The sequence below is a fragment of the Macaca nemestrina genome, chromosome 4 (assembly GCF_043159975.1).
Source record: "Macaca nemestrina isolate mMacNem1 chromosome 4, mMacNem.hap1, whole genome shotgun sequence".
Lineage (NCBI taxonomy): Eukaryota > Metazoa > Chordata > Mammalia > Primates > Cercopithecidae > Macaca > Macaca nemestrina.
The window spans coordinates 175,757,085-175,778,575 of record NC_092128.1 but is presented as its reverse complement, the minus strand read 5'-3'; the positions used below and the strand labels follow the sequence as shown (position 1 = coordinate 175,778,575).

The 21,491-nt window shown below is 35.2% G+C and overlaps 1 protein-coding gene across 24 annotated transcripts in view; it reads left to right on the top strand.

Moving 5' to 3' along the window:
- LOC105472717 (synaptojanin 1) overlaps positions 1-21,491 on the top strand; it is a 102,817-nt gene that overhangs the window by 36,593 nt on the left and 44,733 nt on the right. For 11 of the 24 annotated variants that reach the window (XM_071095622.1, XM_071095629.1, XM_071095626.1 and 8 more), the window contains exons 7-14: positions 5,684-5,745; positions 6,977-7,073; positions 8,122-8,291; positions 9,915-9,996; positions 12,279-12,431; positions 15,123-15,288; positions 17,589-17,612; positions 20,377-20,568. In XM_071095622.1, the coding sequence (XP_070951723.1) occupies positions 5,684-5,745; positions 6,977-7,073; positions 8,122-8,291; positions 9,915-9,996; positions 12,279-12,431; positions 15,123-15,288; positions 17,589-17,612; positions 20,377-20,568 (946 nt within the window). Of the gene's footprint in view, positions 1-613; positions 860-5,683; positions 5,746-6,976; positions 7,074-8,121; positions 8,292-9,914; positions 9,997-12,278; positions 12,432-15,122; positions 15,289-17,588; positions 17,613-20,376; positions 20,569-21,491 lie in introns of those variants that run through there. The other 13 variants (XM_011726244.3, XM_071095624.1, XM_071095634.1 and 10 more) reach the window with 3 other exon arrangements.

Sequence of the window (21,491 nt, the reverse complement as noted above, 5' to 3'; positions counted from 1 at the left end):
CTTTCAAATAGCCACTGAAATTCAGCTGCTGTATTTAGTGTTAAAAATTTTGAGGTCTTTATAGTGTATTGATTTTCAATGTGATTCCATGTTTATTACCTTCTTATCTTAGTATATAATGATTTAATCTCTTTAGACAGAAGAATGTAGTAGATAAAACAAAGCCTTGGGAACCAGACTTCTTAATTGAGATCCTTACTGTACCACTACTAGCTGTGTGATCTTGGGCAAATAATTTAACCGTTCTGTGTCTCAGTTCCTTATCTGTATAATGGGAATATTAATAGTACCTACTTTATAGGGTTGTTGTAAGGATTAAATAAAAAGCACTTAGAATAGCACCTGGCCACCAGTCAGCACCATGTAAGGGTTAACTATTGTTGACATTTTATTTTTATTCAAAATTTATTAGTCCTTAAAGTATATCATATTTACTTTAGGATCTAAGTATGTATAGTCTAGTAAGTTTGGTGCTTCAGCCTATAGCATTGAGAAAAGGGAAAGAAAAAAAATTCTTGCTTCTTTTATTTGACTGCTGGATCTCTTATGTTGTAGACTGGTTATTGCAGAGAAATATTACAGACCACTTGAACCTTTTTAGTAACATTTTATTTAAGACAGTCTAAGAGTTAACAAGGATTAACCCTTGTACTGCTATGCAAAAATTCTTGAATTCTTGTCAAGACGATTTGACTTGTTTTATCTTTGTAGGGATAACTTAAATAGATATATCTTTCCCCAAATTTCCCTTAGGAGAGAATGCCAACAGAACCCCACTTCTCCTAAGCTTTCATGATCAACAATGGGTGTTTGGAATATTTGCTTTAAGAACATTGCTGAAACCCTGATGTGATGCAAGGTGAATGCTTTTGTTTTAGGGACAGGCTAGTGTTAGAGATTCTAATAACCAGTTTATGAGCCCTGTGTTACACTGTTTTCGTGTTATTTTATTTACATTTATTTATATATTTATTTATTTGAGACAGGGTCCCACTCTGCCACCCAGGCTTGAGTGTACTGGTGCAATCACGGATCACTGCAGCCTTGATCTCCCAGGCTCAAGTGATCCTCCCACCTCAGCCTACCAGGTAGCTGGGACTACAGGCACATATCACTATTTTTTGTAGAGACAGAGTCCCACCATGTTGCCCAGGATGGTCTTGAACTCCTGGGCAAACAGTTCTCCTGCCTTGGCCTCCCAGAATGCTAGGATTACAGGCCTGAGCCACTGTACCTGGCCTGTGTTATTTTAATAAGAAGTTCTGAATTACAGTGTTTTGATGATCCAATAAGGTTGGGTCCTGAGTAGTTACACTGAAGCATCTTCCTTGAGTGGGACTTCCTTGTTCCTTCCTTCTCCTGTGTGCTGCAGCCTTCCTATACAGTCTGTTTGCTAATGTTATGTCGTGATAGGTGGAAAATTATGGATTTTTTTTTTTTTTTTTTGTGACAGAGAGATGCTCTGTTGCCCAGGCTGAAGTGCAGTGGTGCGATCTCGGCTTACTGCAACCTCCGCTTCCCAGGGTCAAGCAATTCTCCTGCCTCAGCCTCCTGAGAGCTGGGACTATTAGGCGCGTGCCACCACACCTGCCTTATTTTTGTATTTTTAATAGAAATGGGGTTTCATCATATTGACCAGACTGGTCTCGCACTCCTGACCTCAGGTGATCCACCTACCTCGGCCTCCCAAAGCACTGGGATTACAGGCATGAGCCACCATGCCCAGCCAGGAATCCTCATTTTTAACCAAGTTCTCTACCACTCAAAGTCAAGAACTTCTGTTTTATAAGATCCTACTCTAATGGCTGTGAAGCAGCCAGTCCTGACCAAGTGAAAAGTAGCCCTGTTACCATTAGTCCCAGCATTCTTCTAGGCAGTGGGACTTTCTTTTTATTCCTACTACTATCCTCTGAGTTAAGGTTTTCATAATTTCTTCTAGCCTGGAAGATTCTCACAGTTTTCTGTCTTGTCCCTCAAGGCCCTGCTTCCTGCTAACTCCAACAGGTCTTCTTATTTTTGATATATATTATGCCTGTCAGATTTACTAGGCACCTGTGTCCTTATGATCTGGTTTACTCAGCCTATCCAACTGCAGGCCTTGCAGTTTTCTAGCAGGAATCCTCTACTTCCAAAATTAAGAATTATTTTCCTTCAGTGGCCACTCAGATCTCTTTGTTAAATACTTGAGTTCTTCCCATGTATGTTATTTTATGCTAGGTGCTATGGGAGATTCAAAGATATAATGATGCTTCATAGAGAGCTTGCCATTTGGGCATTCAGGCCTTTTATGGAAAAGGTGAATACCAAGATGAATTTGTTTGAGGCATTGTAAGAATTGTCATAAGGTGTTACACAAGTAAGATGACATTTTTAGACTGGCAACTTACTTATGATTTCCTTTGACTTGTGATTTTCCTTTTACTTATTTCCTTTCTCTGAAGTTCCTTAGCATTTATCACTTACAATACGCAGTATACTATTATACTACATTACAGTATACATCAGTTCATTAGTCCATTCTCACATTGATATAAAGAAATACCTGATTCTGAGTAATTTATGAAGAAAGAGGTTTAATTGGCTCATGGTTCTGCAGAATGTACAGGAAGAATGGCAGCATCTGCTTCTGGGGAGGCTTCAGGAAGCTTCCGATCATGGCGGAAGGCAAAGCAGGAGCGAGGAGTCTCACATGGTGGGAGCAGGAGCAAAAGAAAGATAAGAGGGAGGTGCTACATACACACTTTTAAGCAACCAGATCTCTTGAGAACTCACTCACTAGCATAAGAACAGTGCAAGGGGGCATAGTGCTAAACCATTCATCAGAACTCCACCCCCATGATTCAGTCACCTCCCACCAGACCCCACCTTCAACCTCGGGATTACAATTCAGCATGAGATTTGGGGGGTACACAGATCCAAACCATATCAATAAGTCAAAAAATGGTAAACATTGTGAGATCTACGCCCAATTTTTGGTTGAAATTTCAGAAATATGTGAATATGAAGCAGTAATATTGATGGAAAATGGTTTTCCATACCACACAATTAAATGATTTTAAAAAATACCTTTAATGCAACTTTTTTCTTCCCTGCTGAGATGGAATTTAGCTCTTGTTCCCAGGCTGGAGTGCATTGGCACAGTCTTGGCTCGCTGTAACCTCCTCCTCCTGGCTTCAAGTGATTCTCCTACCTCAGCATCCCCAGTAGCTGGGATTACAGGCATGTGCCACCATGCCCAGCTAATTTTTGTATTTTAGTAGAGACAGGGTTTCACCATGTTGGTCAGGCTGGTCTCGAACTCCTGACTTCAGATGATCCGCCGGTCTCGAACTCCTGACCTCAGCTGATCCACCTGCCTCGGCCTCCCAAAGTACTGGGGTTACAGGTATGAGCCACCACACCTGGCTGCAACTTTTTTTTAATTGGGTAAAGTTATGGTTATTTAAAGCCGTAACACTTTCTGGAGTGCTACTTTTATCACAATTGGCAACAGCTCTCTTATTGTAAAACTTTTCTTTCAATGTTGAGTAATAAAACCTAGTCTAGGAGGCCAAGGTGGGAGGATTACTTGAGACCAGGAGTTCAAGACCATCCTGGGCAACATAGACACCCAGTTCTACAAAAAAATAAAAAAATAAAAATTATCCAGGCATGGTGACATGTGCCTGTAGCCTCAGCTACTCAGCAGGCTGAGGTGGGAGGATCCCTTGAACCCAGGAGGTTGAGGCTGCAGTGGGCTATGATCGCACCACTGCACTCCAGCTTGGTTGACAGAGTGAGACCCTGTCTCTAATAACACAAAAACAAAAATCTAATCTAGTCTAGCCAGTATATTGCTATGAGAGCTGTGATACATAGCTGGATGTATATATGTGTTGGGGAACAGTGATGGAAAACAACCACAGGCATTACCTGGAAGACGTGAGAACTGGATTTTTTTCACCTTATGCACAATTGCAGTACTATGCAAAATAAATGTTAATCAGTAAACAAAATGCTAAGTCTTGAACTTGTATAGAGTGATAGGCAATTAATCTGGGATTACTCCAAAGAAAAAGTGTCAACTTCTTCTGAGTTTTCTGCAGTCTAAAATGCTTAATGTCCTGGGACGTACATCTTTCAAATTTTAAACTTCTATGAAGATTATTAAGTACTATAAAATAAAACACAGATGTGACATTAGGCTAATTGATTTCTTATTTAAAAATTAAAGAGAGAATCCCCTGGTTATCAGAATACTCATTAGATTATCTGACTTAGTGAGTGCAGGGAGGGATAATGCTTAATGAATGATAATACTGTACTGTTAATTCAGTTTTGGATTTGGATGAGCATATTAGAGTTTATCTTCTGGTTTTACTTGTCAAATTGCATGACTGATTTGACAACCCTCCTTTTACACCCTCTTTAAAAGCATTTTGGGCGGGGCACGGTGGCTCATGCCTGTAATCCCAGCACTTTGAGAGGCCAAGGCAGGCAGATCACGAGGTCAAGAGATCGAGACCATCCTGGCCAACATGGTGAAACCCCATCTTTACTAAAAATACAAAAATTAGCCGGGCGTGGTGGCGCGTGCCTGTAGTCCCAACCACTCGGGAGGCTGAGGCAGGAGAATCGCTTTGAACCCAGGAGGCGGAGGTTGCAGTGAGCCGAGATGGCACCACTGCACTCCAGCCTAGCAATAGAGTGAGACTCTGTCTCAAAAAAAAAAAAAAGAAAAAAAAAAAAAAAAAAAAAAAAGCACTTTGTTCACAGGTTAGCAAGAATGAATTTTGGGCAACTTTTTTTTGCCCGCCTCGGTGGTCCTTGTTATGATTGGGCAGCCTTCATCCCAAAGTCTCAGAGAGAAATGTGTAAATTGAAGTTCAGAGAAATAAACTGGTCTCACCTATCTATTTCTTCTTGGCATGTTGTATCTTTCTCAATTATGCCTCATCTCTCTGCTGTTCTCCTATGTAAGAAAAGAAAACTTATAACAATATACAATAGGTAGATATTTTCCATCTTGTTTAATTTGCTTAACCCAAAATTTCTGATTCCGCAAAATGTGCAATTACTATAGTTGGGTGATGGCAAGGTTGACTTGGACAGTCTGCTTTTCCAGGAAGGAATGATATTCTCAATTTGGTGGAACTTTTGGTGAGGGAGAGGTGAATAGAGTATTCAACATAGCAGAAGAAAAAAACACATAGACATTTGTACTGGTAGGCAGCTTGGAGGAGTAGGAATTTAGGTCAGAGACATAAAATCTCATCTGAATCTCTTTTGGAATTAGTTATGTTGATCTCAGAGTTATTTCACCTGTTGGTATTTCAGTTTTTTTAATTACCCAAATGGTAATACTGTCTGTTACACAGGGCATGTAGTTTGAACTTAAAGTAACATATATGAAAACACCTTTAAAAATAGTTTTCATCAATAAAAATTCCTATTAGTTTACGAATATTTCATAATGAGGTAACTTCTAGTTACTTTTTTGATGAGGTTGGTTTTTTAAAAATAAAGGTGGGGGGTGGAAATCCCCTGGAACTTTTTTTTTTTTAAGCATATCATGAATGAAAATCAGTTATTTGATTAACAACTGTGTGTTCAGCAAAGAAATTGTTAAATATTGTAAACAGTGATATTTCTTTCGTCTATATGTTGGTTTTTGGTTTGATTAAATATATTTTTCTTGTCTAAGGTGGGATCTCATCGTGTCCGTATGTCAAGGGGATTTGAGGCCAATGCACCTGCTTTTGATAGGTAAGACAATTTTTACATACTGCTTTAAATTTTGATATTGCTAAGCAGTGGGACTACTTATATTTACTGATTTATTTCAAACTTTTTTGGCTTTAAATAAAATTCCTTCTGACTCCTAATTTAATTGAAAGACAGTGACACCTACTGTTATGACTTCTGGGGGTGGTAGTGATGGAAGTGTGGGTCTTAATCTCTTGACCTTAAAACTTCCTCTGTGGGTACATTGTCCAGTATAGCAACCACTAGCCACATGTAGCTGCTGGGCACTTGAAATGTGTGACTAGTCTCAGTTGAAATGTGCTGCAAGTATAAAATGCACACAAGATTTCAAAGACTGCCTTAAAAAAAAACAAAGAATGTAAAGTGTCTTGTTAGTAAAATCATGTTCGGTATACTCAGAGTGTTGGTTCTACCCTCACATACCAAAATCTGCACATACTCAAGTCCCACAGTCGACCCTGTGGAACCCATGCTTATGAGTTCATCATTCATATTCATGGGTTCTGCATGCCAGGAATACTGTAGTTTTGATTCTTGTTTGGTTGAAAAAATCCATATATAAGTGGACTTGCACAGTTCAAACCTGTGTTGTTGAAAGGTTAACTGTAGTTGTTTTATATTGATTACATGTTGAAATGATATTTTAGACATTTTGAGTTAAAGAAAGTATATTTTGTTTCATGTTTATAAATGCACCTTCTTGAAAATTTAACATTATAGGTGTGGTTTGTGTTACATTTCTTTGTGTGGCATTGCTCTACGTAGCTTCTGGAATGGTTAGAAGCTGGAAAGAAAAAAGAGTCGTATTTGGGGCCCATTTTTCTGAAGACTGGAGCTAGTAAGGAGGTCCCTGTGAATCCTCAACAGAGTATGTGATGTCCTCACATGTGAGCAGCAGCCCTTTGCCATCTGCCCTTACTGCATTTCCAGTCAAGCTTATGGCTGTTGTCTATCTTGTCTGGTGCCAGCCTCACAGAGTAGGCAGAAGCTGGATGTCTCCACAGCTCTGGCAGGGATGGGAGTCTCAGTACCCATAAGTCAGAGAGGAAATTGCATTCATGAGTTTTCATAAATTCAGCTTTGAGACCATGTACAATGAATTTGCACCCAGTTTTCCAATTCTGTGTTTAAAATAATGCCATATAAGTTATATTTAATAATGGATTCTTATTTATTGAAAAAATTAGGCTTCTTATTTGACATGTGCTTATTTCCTTTCTTTCTTAAATAGGCATTTTAGAACACTTAAGAACTTATATGGTAAACAAATAATAGTAAATTTGCTTGGATCTAAGGAAGGTGAACATATGTTAAGTAAAGCTTTCCAGGTAAGTATGGTCATTTCTTATTTCATTCTGCCCCATGGACACCTAGAATGGTAGTAAAAAATAATATGGTAATCAGATTCTTCCAGGAAGTAAATTACTTCCAAGAAAAAGGTTGGGTACTTGTTGGAAACTTGAACTCTTTGGGTCTATTAAGAAACAATTTAGGCTAATGTTGCTGAAACTGGGATTCTGAAAAGTTTTCAATGCAAATGACACTGTTTTCTAATCTGCTTTTTTACTTTGTAGAGAAACAGAAAAATACCCTCCTTGCCAAAGTTTATCTATCACTAGTAGAGAAATAGCAGTTTCCTTCTTCATCTGTTGATTGCTTTGCCTGCTTCCTAGAACCATAGTCATTGTTTTTAACCTATGGAATTGTGAATAATGCTTTTATATACATGCAACACTATACCTTCTTGCATTGATGAGGGAAAACTTGAGAATTTCATGTCGAAAGGAACCCCCAAATTGCCTGACTTCTAAAGAAAAAATATTTTATTAAGCACTTATTGAATTAATAATGAATTAGTATAAATTATGGTGTTACATATGATTATAAACTTAAGATAGTTAAAAAACATTTTCTAAAGTTCAATCTCCTAAGTCCAGAAGCATCCTAATTATATAGCTGTTATTTTAATCTTGTGAAATATTGTTAATAAACAGATTATACTTTACAGAGTGACTTTATGGTAAAATTTAAAAACATTTGTATGTATTGAGTGAAGTTATAAAATATGAATCTTTCAGTCATTGATAGGCTTTGTCTTAGATAATTTTGAGATTCTATAATAGGTATAAATAGTTATTAAATTTGTGTTGTAAAAATAAAATGCTGGCAATTGGAAATAATTTTTTATTTCCTAAACCAGGTGAGAATATTATTTAAGTACCCTGATGTTAATTATGTCACCTTATCTCTGAGGGATAGTATGTGAGACTTCAGGGAAAAGATTTATTGCCAGTGTCAATGAAATGTGATGAATATTTAAATGAATATTTGCCTTTTTACTTTCATTTAGATGAATATTTGCCTTTTTACTTTCAGAGTCATTTGAAAGCTTCTGAACATGCTGCTGATATCCAGATGGTGAATTTTGACTATCATCAAATGGTTAAGGGAGGAAAGGCAGAAAAATTACACAGTGTCCTTAAACCTCAAGTCCAGAAGTTTCTAGATTATGGATTTTTTTATTTCAATGGAAGTGAAGTTCAAAGGTTTGACTCCCCTGTTTCTCCCTGTTTCTCTGTTCTTTGAATTGGAACATTGCTATAATTAAAAATTATTCTTAACGTTGAACTCTTAAATTTTCTTTTTAAAATTAAAGTTTATAATCAAATAAAATATCTTTTAAATTTTTTGTTTTATTTTTATTATTTCGAAATAGGACCTCACTTTGTTGCCAGGCTGGTGTGCAGTGGTGCAGTCTCATCTCCCTGCAGCCTCTGCTTTCTGGTTTCAGGAGATCCTCTCACCTCAGCCTCCTGAGTAGCTGGGACTACAGGTGTGTGCCACCACGCCTGGCTTTTTTTTTTTTTTTTTTTTTTTGGTAGAGACGGGGTCTCCCTGTATTGCCCAGGCTGGGCTCAAACTCCTGGGCTCAAGTGATCCACCTGCCTCAGCCTCCCAAAGTGCTAGGATTACAGGCATGAGCCATCTCACCCATCCTATACTTGATTTTAAACTTGTTTTTCTTTCTTTAGAATTCATCAAATAATAATAAGAGGTTACATTAGTGAGCGCATTTTATGGAGCAGGCAGTGTACTTAAGTCTTAACATGTATCAATAACAATTATAGGGATAGACTCTATTGTTATGTCCATTCCCATCTGCTGCAAGTCTCATAATTAACAAGTGTTAGAACTGGGATTTGTCTGGCTTCATACTTCATGTTATTATATATGAAACTGTTTTGCTTCTCTTTTAAAACTTATGTTTTAATATTTCTTGATGCCAGTAAAGACTATTAAATGCAAATAGAAGTGAAAGACATTGTTTACTGTCTGCTTTAGTATAATTTAAATTTCAGTTTTCGTATGTGAAATAGGGGAGAAAAGTAAATTTTTTTTTTTTTGAGACGGAGTCTCGCTCTGTCGCCCAGGCTGGAGTGCAGTGGCATGATCTCGGCTCACTGCAAGCTCCGCCTCCCAGGTTTATACCATTCTCCTGCCTCAGCCTCCTGAGTAGCCCGGACTACAGGCGCCCGCCACCGCGCCCGGCTAGTTTTTTGTATTTTTTAGTAGAGACGGGGTTTCACCATGTTAGCCAGGATGGTCTCGATCTCCTGACCTCGTGATCCGCCCGTTTCGACCTCCCAAAGTGCAGGGATTACAGGCATGAGCCACCACGCCCGGCCAAGTAAATGTTAAAAGAGTTCAGAATATCGGTTAAGGGAAACTTAAGTGCAGAAAGCTCAAATTTTTAATTTTTCAATTTATATTTTATTTAGCATCAATGCTGTAGACACAGTCATTAGAGATAACAGATCTTAGGTTTAAAAAAAATTTTGTTCCATAAATATTTTTCTTTTATGTGCAAAGAACTGTAAGAGCATAAACCTGAATGTATATTTAGTTTCTAATTGTTGGCCTAATTAAAAGTAAGTGTGTGATAGATAATGTAATGAAGAATATGTGACAAAATGTTAACAGTTGTCAAATTTAAATGGTGGGTATATGGATGTTCACAGTATAATTTTTTTTTTTGTATATTTGAATACTGTAATAGTAAAAAGCTGGAGAGGGAAGGTGGGTGCTACATTTTAATTACCTCAATTATTTGCTGTTTGTTTTAGTTTTATTTTTGTTCCAAACTAGATATTTAACTTTATTGGTTACAGATGCCAGAGTGGTACAGTTCGAACAAACTGCTTGGATTGTCTTGATAGAACAAATAGTGTGCAGGCATTTCTTGGCTTAGAGGTAAAAAAATAAATTAAAATGTATGTGCCTTGTATCATCTGCCTCTTTAAGTGGTTTTGTAATACTTAGGTTTCTTATTACTTTTCAGAAAATATATGTAATGGTATGCTTCATTTTGTACTTCTAGTCTCTGTCTCTTTTTTGGCCAAACTTTGTTTTGATTTAAATATTTCCTTTACCTGATCTTCATATTCTCTTTAGGTAGCTGTCTATCTACTTCTGTTGTTCCTTATTCTCCCTTTTAAAATCTGCTGTTTATAGTATTTCAACAATTTTTTCCCTGTCTTTTTGGAGGAAATATATATGTGTGTGTGTGGGTGTGGGTATATGTGTGTATTTGGCCTTTTATTCTCTGTGTTATCTTTTAACAATCTATTTTAGGATAAGAAGGGTCTATTTTCACATATACAATTATATAGGACTATATTTTTGACAATTTGTAACCCAATCCAGTTCGTTTGGTGTTTTCAAATTAGTAGTTATAAAAAACAGGATCAGATGAAAATGCCAGTTAGAATGAAAATGAATGTGATTCAACTTCTGTGATAAGGTCTCTGTTTGCAACCTTTTTTTTTTTTTCTTTACTACTTATCCATCAGATTCAGCCTAATATAAACATAGTCTCAACTATTTGACAAACTGTTTAGCAATGCTGAGCTTTCTAAGTCTTCCCTATTCTGCAAGTTAGGGTTATAAGGCTGTGGCTAAACTTCGTTTAGTTCCATCAGAACTTAACGTAGTTCTCAAATGCTATGAAAAAAAACAGCAATAGGAAGTTACATGTTCTTATTTCCTCTAGTTAATGATCTTAAATTTGACCTGAATATTGGTTAATTAGTTACTTTGCAGCTGAGGTTCTTTATCTCAAAAATGAAAGTACAGTGTATAAAATTCTCTATTATAGAATATATTTTTCATGTAACTAAATAAATTTTACTGTTTGGGTTTTTTCAAATATGTTTTTGAGGTTTATTTGTAATTTATTTAGAAAATTTGACAGAAACAAGAAAATGAAAGCAAGCATGTTGGTCATTTAGATAAGAGTTTATCTTATCTTGGCTTGGATTTGTTTCAAGTTCTGGTTTTAAGTGGCTGAATAAATGTTCATGGATTCTGATAATAAGCTTATTGAAAGACTTGGATCTCTTCATCAAAATTATAACAGATGTTAGTTTTCAGGATCTGACTTAGCTGATTCTCCACTGTTGATAGTTAGGAATTAGAAAACTCCTTAGGATAGCAAACGGGTGACAGTTTACAAAGTTTGCCACTAAGATAGACAAAGCCAAACTAGTAGAGGAGTAAGATCAGTTTTGCCCAGTTCCTTGAAGAGAGAAAGATTTAAATGATAAAGGAGGACCTGGAGCTTATTTTGTTTTATTCTCCATGCTAGCAAAGAACAGCTCTGGTGTAAGTCTCTAGGTAATTAAATGAACCCAGTTTAAGGTTTTAAAAAAATTTTATTTTAGCTTTTGGTTCTCTATAATTATGGATAATCACCATACTTACATGATAAAATAAAACATAAATTGGAAAGAGTTAAGTGAAAATGCAAGGCATAGAATATGACTAGATTCCAGATAAACAGATTGGATGAAGATTGAACATTGACTCTAGGCTAGAATTCGTACATATAAAGATCAGTAACTTTTTGGAACACTTTTATTGTTATATGTGATAGGGACTTGTGAAAGCTGAGAGATCCTTGAATTTCTTGCATGCTATTCCCCCCAGTTCTTCCTTATATATATTACCAATGAGGATTTTATGCATAAAAAGCTGTCATGACTTTATTCAGAGGTTTTACTTATTTTCTTTATTTTGTGACAATTTAAGAGCAACTCCTTTTTTTCCATATTTTTTTTACCTACCTTAATTACTTAAACTTATAAAGCCAAATCCAAAAATTAAAGAGACCTAGTTATTTAGGTAAACTAAGTAAACATTTTTCTCAGTTCTAATGCAGACTGTTGATGGATGAATTCTTTTAGGTGGGCAAGGTAAACAACTCTGATTTATAGGGATACTTTAATAAGATAAATTTTGCCATTTAACCAGAAAGAAGCCTTTATCAATACTTGTAGTTTTCATTGATACAGTATTTGTTTTAAAAATTGAAATGATGGGAAATAACTCAGCCTAGTAAACTGTTATGCTTTCAGAATCTAGTCCCAAATAGTGCTATAACGATAAATTTTTGGTTTGATTCTGGTAGTTCTTAAAAGCCATATTACAATTAATACATTAATGTACTTATAAAAATTTCTCTTTTGCTGTTTTAGATGCTAGCTAAACAGTTGGAAGCTCTTGGTTTAGCTGAAAAGCCTCAGTTGGTGACTCGCTTTCAAGAAGTTTTTCGGTCAATGTGGTCTGTGAATGGTGATTCAATCAGTAAGATATATGCAGGAACTGGAGCTCTTGAAGGGAAAGCGAAGGTAGGTCTAGATCTATCTTAACATTACAGAATATCCTCTTTTTCCTCTCTTCATAAAGCTTTTAAATGGCCTTTTAAAATTAATAGATGGTTTAAATTAATAGATGTGTCTTAGAATTCTGTTTAATGTACTTTTATGCCTTCTTTGATACTTCCTTTCACAGTGGATACTAGTGAATAAATGGAAGATAGATATTTCCCTAAGTTTGGGAAGTATGTATATATGACATATCTAGTCATTTAGTGACAGTCCACTAAGATGATATATATTGCTCTTTTTTTCATGATTTTCCCTTGTATATCTGTTTTACTTTTTGTATTGTTTGTTTTGATTACAAATATGATTTTTAAAACCATAAACCTCTTAATAAAGGGTTCTCTCTTATTTGGCTTTATGTTCCCTTCACTTGACACAGTGCGTACAGTTAATAGATGTGTGACGTATGCCACTGGGACAAATAAGTCAAATCAGCAGTTTATACAGTGCTTACTATGAACCCAACATTAGGGCATAATTGATCTTTACTTATCTTACCTTGGGAAGTGTGGCTATCAAGATGTGCCAACGATGTGTGAGATATGGGCCAGGTGTGGTGGCTCATGCCTATAATCCCAGCACTTTGGGAGGCTGAGGCAGGTGGATCACTTGAGGCCAGGAGTTCTAGACTAGCCTGGCCAACATAGCGAAACACCATCTCTACTGAAAATACAAAATACTAGCTGGGCGTGGTGGTGCATACCTGAAATCCCAGCTCCTCGGGAGTTTTGAGGCATGAGAATCCTAGGAGGTGGAGGTTGCAGTGAGCCAAGATCACGCTACTGCACTCCATCCAGCCTGTGTGACAGAGTGAGACTCTGTTCCAAAAAAAAAAGAACGGACTTAATTATAATTGTCTGTTTCATCATTACTTTTTATTTCCTGGCAGTATCTACACACTACTTTCTTCTCAAGTATTTGGCCCTTATTGAGGGAGTTTAGAACAATACTTGAGATAATTTTCATTATTTTATATTCTTAAATATTGTTTAACTTTTTAAGGATCCTGGCCTCACTTGAATTTATCAACTTTCTAATTCTCCACAGTTCCTCAAATTATTTCAAGAATAGAAATGAGAACATTTATCACTTTTATAGTTCTCGTTCAGCTTCTTCCATATAGCAGCTGAAATTCTTTAAAGACCATTCATGATCTCCAAGTCTTCTTTTAATTTCCAAGTCTTCCTCTCCTGTGTCTCATAATACGTCATGCCTCTGCCCAGAGGTATTGGCCTTACCTGCAAAGTTTCTTTTGTTCAACTCATAGAAATAATTTGTATTGACTTTTACAAATATTTACTTCTTAAGTGGTCCCTATTTTTGTAAACATGAAATTGTTAAACTTTGATTTATTCCTTTTAAATAAAGAACATAATTCTTGCTATTAAAAGCTGATTCTCAAACTATTGCTTAAAATATTCTTTTATATTCTTCTACCTTTTTATTTCTGCAGTGACTACAATGTATGTACTACAATGTATGTACAGAGGTTACATATATTTTCAGTGGTCTTTTATCTCTAACATATACAGATATAAAGTTTTATACATTAAATATGCTAGTCTGAATTGAACTAAAATCTAACATCTGAACTGCTCTTTCTTTTCCTTTCTCTGGGTTCCTTTTGATTAATTGCCTGATAATGTGAATGGTGAGTGTCTTTTCAAATAATGTCATTTGTATATGTTATTATATAGAAGGAAATAACATTTAATGCCAAACATTAATTGCTTATTAAATATAGTAGCATTCATTTAACGGCATTGAAGAAAACTGGTTCTTCATTTAGTGGCATTTAAGAAACTTGGCTCTTTATTCTGAAAAGAAGCCTAGAGTTACTGTTATTTCTTTAAAGAGTAAAAATTACATATTGCAAACTAAAGTTATTTCCTAAAAGGTGCAAGTTTTTTGTTTTGACAGTCATCAAAATCTGTAAGATCAAAATAAATCCTTATGGTAACTGATATGCCTAAGTAAAATATATATTCATTAAAAGTTATAATCAACTCTCACTATAGGAATAAGTTTCTTATGATGTATTTTTGCATAGGCAATAAAATGACTCAAAATATACAAATTGTAGTTTACATGTAATATTCTTTTGTGAACTGTACTTGTAAATTTCTTTTGAGACTAGACCTTCATTCTTAGGTTTAGTTTTAATTTTAACTAATGTAAGCTATTCGGGAGCAATTTCCATTTTCTTTTTCTACTACCAAAGTAATTTGAAGTTTTTCTAGGGGCAGTTAAGCTCAGTGTATCTTCTTTTATCTCCCATTTCTCCTTATCCATTTTATCCCCAAGTTTACAAATTACCTTGTAAGAAGGAATTGTCTTGTTTTAAATAAGTTCACTTCAGTTTATTTCCTTTGTAATAAGCAATTTTAAACATTTATTGCTCTAGATGTCATTACTGGATGAGGTTGTAGCACCGAGCTTTTTCATTTCTTTGTGCAGAGCTTTAATCCAAAAGAAGAAAGGAAACAGTGACATGTTGGAGGCATTTTAATTGTCATGACTATATATTCAAAATAGAACGATTAGCTCCTTTTTCATATTCAAATCATATAAAACTGATTTAAAATTTCAAAATACCTACTGAGTAAAATCAGTAATATTTAAAATGAAAATCTGCACTCCTTTCTTTCTCAACAGGCTGGAAAGTTAAAAGATGGTGCTCGGTCTGTCACCCGGACAATTCAGAATAACTTCTTTGACAGCTCCAAGCAAGAGGCCATTGATGTTTTGCTGCTGGGAAATACTCTGAATAGTGATTTAGCTGACAAAGCTCGAGCACTTTTAACTACTGGAAGTTTGCGTGGTATGTGCACTTTATATTTTATTTGTTATTTACATTCCTAAAAGTCCAAGAGGTAAATGTAAACTTATTTACACAAACAATTTTTAGTTGGTTAAAATAGTTTTCGAAGGGATTTCTATAAAGGTAATTTTTTAAAATTACATTCTCCAAAGGAAGTTTGTCTATTTTAAAATGTTTGTATAATCAGTGGTATTACTAAGCTGTAAACTGAGGCCCATGCATGGTTTCTTCTATAGATTATGATTGAGAGGGTAAATAATTAAGCATTGTTAACTTTGTACAAGGCAGTATTTCATAGAATATTCAGCTGGTACTTTTAATAGAGCATTTAATAGCCTAATTATGCAGAAAAATGCTTTACTGGAAAAACTAATGCCTATATTGGTTATTTTTTAAATCACTACCCCAAAAGTTTCTGTAACTTGGTCTTAACTTTTAATTGCTATTGTTCAAATAAGCATTAAATCATATTAATAATTTAAAGTAGTGCTAATTATTGGGCACTAACTGCTATTACCAATTTTAATATTTGAAATAAATATATGACCTTCAGAATCGGTTTTCACCTTCCATTGTGTCTTTTATTTAAAAAAAGCTTCTCCTATCAGTGAGCACATAAAAGTAGCATGATGGGAAAACTCAGCATTCATTGTAGAACTTAATAGATTAGACGTGCTTTTTCTTTCTCTAAAATGTATTGAGGTATAATTGACACAATAATTTTTTTCCATTTTTACTTTTTAGCACTCTGAAAAACAAATTTTTTTCTGTTAGCCCTAAACCAAACTTGTTAATGTTCCCTGTTCAAGTGGGAGAAAATTGTTTCTGCATCAAGTAACGTATTCTTGGGTAATTACTTGGTCAAATAGGTTATGGATTCTTTCAGAATTCTGCATGGTGCCTAAAGGTAGTTAATTACAGACAGCCCCACAGGGACCTATAACTGGGCTGGGGAACTTAGACCTACTAAAACTCCAAAAAGTATCTGATCTTAGCTACTACTTTCAACTTCAGGCTTTCTTCCTGGCTTCCAAAAGTAGAGACTTGACTGATTTGTGTTTTGTCATCTCTTTCCACCTGTGCCTACATTGATGTGGAGGCATTAATAAGCAACAATTGAAAGTAAGTGGTTGAAGGAAAGAAGAGGAGAAACAAGGGACCTATGTAATACCCAAACTTCAGCATTAGTGTTTTTAGTTGCCTTCACATTTTACTATAAGTAAAATAATACCTTTAAAAAAAGTACAGTCAGTTCTGCTGTAACGCTTGTTTTGAGAATGGAATTTGTTCCAATGTGATATATTAGGGAACTGTTTGAGCATAAGGCCAATTTTGCTTGAGCTTATGAGTGATTTTGCTGGCAAGCAACACTGGGTAAATGCAGAAAAGTGCACCCAGCAGAACTAAGATGGCTAGAAATATATATAACATATAAAACACACATACACATATGCACACACACCTCAAACATCTTCCCCGCCTCAGTTCACTACGTGTGTTATGAGCCATACTTATTCACATCTGTTCTTTCAACGTTTCATCTAATTTCAGATATCCCTTTTTCCATTATTCACATTACAAGCTGCACTCTGTCTGATGCCCATTTCTACAAGCCAACTTCATTCAAGATGAAGCGCCTTATTAATGGTTATATTCATGTATTTCATAACCATTTAACATGTGTAATGTCTTGCTACTATTTTTATGAGGTTCCTGTCTTTTTTGCTGTGTCACTGTTGAAGTTTTTGAATGTGGTACCCCTTACCCCATTTTTCCATGAGCTCTGTGGTTGTGGGAATTTGCAAAATTTGCATAGCATGGTGATGTTTTTAGAATGTGTTTTTCTTGTTATAGCTGAAGTGATTGTACTTATCAACTGCTAAGTCCCAGAAAGAATACTAAAAGTTGTATATTAGGGCAGTATCTTCCATATCTTCAACATCCTCCATCTTCTTAGGTTTTCATATTTATATTCATAATATTCTCATACATGTACATATGCATGCATAACATAGACACAGGAGCAGCCAGAAGAGCAGGCCTAGGAGCTCCTGATGGTGAAATGGTGGACATCACTGAGTCACTGCAGGATTTTTCTTAGGTGCAGAAGGTTTGTATCCGTCATTATCGTTTATTTGTAACCTTTGGTGTTCTATAGCTATCAGAAAAAATAAAGTCATCAAATTGACTTAAAATTAAAAAGTGAGGTCTTCTCAAAATGTTTTGTCACTATACTCTACATTTTAATTGTAACTTGTTTTTACTAATGATTCTTTGTTTTCTTCTTGATGCATCCATAGTTTCTGAACAGACATTACAGTCAGGTACAGTATAGAAAATCAATCTATAAATAAAAGCAATTTTTTCTCATTTTTTTCTGAAGTTGATATTGTAAACAAATAAAGCCATATAATTGGAAGCTTTCTCATTTTGCCATCAGATTCTAACAGGATAAATTGATATCTTGTTTTAATCTGAGAAAAGAATTTCAAGCTTGAGAAAATTAAGTACTTCATTCTGAAGAAAATGTGCAGTGCTTTTGTCTTCCTGTAGCAATTGCTTAATTCCAGTTGAAGATAATTCAGCTAGTTTTAATTTCACTTTACATTTCATTGAACAAATATTATTAGTGTTATGCCTTACTCTTAACAGGCTGATGGAAAAAAATCCAGAAGTAACTACGTTGAATTAATTTCTGAGTGCCATCTGTGATATTTATGACTACTCAACAGTGTTTCTCACACATAATATTTAAGAAGGCATTGTTGCATTTCCTTATTGTGAATGAAATAGTTTCGAAACTATAGACATGCACTAAAATATGATCTGAAATCTCTTAATTTTAAAAAGTGCCAAGATTTCTAACAAAGAATAGTTAAGTGTGTAAGACCTAAAGATTATTTTTTATTTTTCTTGCCTATTTATTCCTAGGAATCTCATGTCTTCATTCTCTGGGCAAGGTTTATGATCTTGTCTTTAAACATGAATCTGTGGCAAAAGGAATGAAAGCTTAACTCTTGCCAGAAATTTAGTTGAAAAGGATTTGCTATCCCTTAAGAGTTGTTTGGCTTAGTTATTGTTCTGAATGTTTTGAGAAGCTGTTGATTATTTTCTTGAGAAGGGTAGAGGAAGGGAGCACCTGGATATATTTTTAACTTACATAATGAACACCATTTTCTGAAATGGTATGGTATTTAGGGATGGACATCTGTTGTTTGAGCATAGACTCGTTTCTTCTTTAAAATTTTTTATTTTATTTTTTTGACTCACTGTTTCTTTAAGCACATTAAGGTGCCACCAGTTAAGAGTAAACTAGGACTATTTTTACCTTTTTATTTCATTTAAAAACTGACTTGACTTTATTAGTTCATAGTGAGGCAGCACATTTTTGTTCACACAGTTCATTGTCTTGCTGAATATTTTAAGCCATGTAATTATTATAGAACCTGTGTGTTGATACAGAATAGATTGTAGAAGCTATGTTTGCATTGGTAACAACAAGTAGTGACTTCAATTTTAAAGAGCAATGATAAACCGTAATCGTAGAGAATTATTTTTATCTAGGTACAGTCAGCTTTGAATTAACCATACTAACAGGCCAGACAAGTAATCTGCTTTCATTACCACCCAGACACCTCTATACAAGCTGTCAAAGCAAACAGCTAGATGGTGAGCAATCTGCATATCTGCCCCTGGAAACAATGGCGATATACTTATCTAAATCAGCAGTTCCACAGGTCAAAATTATCTTTACAAGAATACTAAGATGTTACTTGCATTTTTTACTCTCATTTCCTCTCATAGACTGCTATATCTTGGTATCATAATATCATAATAAAATAAGATCATGTGGTAAAAGGTGAAAATAGTTTTGATGTCCTTTTCCTGTTACCAGTTAGCTGCCAGTGAAGTACAGATTCTGTTTTTAGGTTGAGGTGCTTTTAACGTTCTATGCTGCGAATTTAACCAAGATAGAATGTGGTTTAGAAAGGGAAAAAAGATGAGTTGTAGACAAAAAAAAAAAAAAAAAAGAGATTGAGGATTCAAAATGTACTGAACATTCATTCATTTAACAATTATTTATTGAGCACTTACTGTGTACCAGGTAGTCTTTTAGTTACTAGGAGTATTGCCATAAAGAAAACAGACTAACGTGTCTGCCCTCATGGATTTTCCATTCTCATGAGGGGAGAAAGTTACAGGATAAATAAATAAAATACATAGTTTATAAATGTAATAAATGCGATAGAGAAAAATAAAGCAGGGAGGGGATAATGGAAAGTTAAGGGCAGAGTGCATAAAGTGGTCAGAGAAGGCCTCATTGGAAAGTAAAAACTTGAAGGATGTACAGGAAGAGTGTTGCAGGCTGTGGGCACAGCCAGTGCAAAGGCCCTGTGGTAGAAGCAGGCCTCGTATGTTTTTGAAACAGCAGGAGGGCCCGTGCAGAGTGCACCAGGGAGAGTGGAAGATGAGGGTGGAAAAACAAAACAAATTGTTTAGGGACTTGTGGACCATTGTTTAAGCACTTTGGCTTCCACTGTGAGTGAGATGGGAAGCATTTAAGTAGTGATTTCATTTTCAGAAATATCATCTTGCATTTTTGTCAAGGAGCCATTATTCATCAAGCTGCCTGTCAGTAGCTACAATCTTAAATGTAAATGTTCTTAAATGGTTTTGTTTGGAGAAAAATAAAATTTATATTTTTGCCAGACTGTTAATGAAAGATGTAGAAAGTTAATTGCTATCTTCCTAGTATTTGTACATTAATGTACCATTTCATTGAAACAGAACTATTTGTTCTGCATGTTGCTGCAATAATTCTTTATGTGTAGTTTTTTGTTTTTTTTTTACTTGGCTATTGTATTTAATGTTGACTTTTTTTTTTTTTAAGATGTGTTGGTTAATTGCCTCATAACAGGCTTTGCATTGAAGGCTGATCTTTTTTTGTGCCTGTGCATGTATCTTTTGCTTGTTTGTGCTTGTGATAATAATTGTGCTTTTCGGTAGACATCATATCTCAGTTATGAAAATCAATTTTTATAAATGGTTTGATGCAGCTAAAATTCTGTTGTGTCTTGTCTTGATTAGCATCTTCTAAAGTACTAAAGAGCATGTGTGAGAATTTCTACAAATATTCAAAGCCCAAGAAAATTCGAGTATGTGTCGGAACCTGGAATGTGAATGGTGGGAAGCAGTTTCGCAGCATAGCTTTTAAAAATCAGACACTCACTGACTGGCTTCTTGATGCACCCAAGTTAGCTGGCATCCAGGAGTTTCAAGGTTGGCTTTTTATAATTTGGATTTAGTTAATAAATCCTGACTGTGATGTATTGATCTAGAAAACAAATATAGCACTTCAGAGTATGCATTAATTTATGAAAGAAACTTGGAGCTATACATTTGAAGACCAATGTCTTTAAAGATCACATCTATTAAAATCTTACCTTTTTAAAATTTCTAGACCTTTGTTTTCTACTTCATAAAAACATATAATGGTAAAACAAAAAATCTTTTTCTTTTCATAGTTTATTCTCAGGAAGTAGGAATTCACACATAGATTTCTTTGAAGGCAACCACACATATAAGAAAATCTAGTTTTGTTTTTATTTTGTTTTTATTTGTTTATTTTATTTAACATTGATCGTTTATTAATTTTAACCAAAATTACATAATTAAAATATAATTGATCATTTGAGTTTTATTTTTCAAACCTACTATGTCCAATTTTTCAATTCTTAATCCTCTATTTAGTTACTAAGATAAGAAATGTCAGAGTGGGTCTTGAGCAGCCTTATAAAACTAGTGATATTTATTGGTACTTTATGTGATGACTTAAGAATATTGGTTTATCCTTGAAAAACTTTGTTGGCATTCAGTTTGGGTTCTCTGCACCAAACTGTTAATAGCCAGAACCAAACATTGAGCAGAGGATACTTTTATTAAGATTTTGGGCTGGGCACAGTGGCTCATGCCTGTAATCCCAGCACTTTGGGAGGCCGAGGTGGGTGGATCACCTGAGGACAGGAGTTTGAGACCAGCCTGGCCAACATGGTGAAACCCCATCTCTACTAAAAATAAAAAGTTAGCCGGGCGTGGTGGCGTGTGCCTGTAATCCCAGCTACTCGGGAGGCTGAGGCAGGAGAATCGTTTGAATTCAGGAGGTAGAGGTTGTGGTGAGCTGAGATCCCTCCACTGCATTTCAG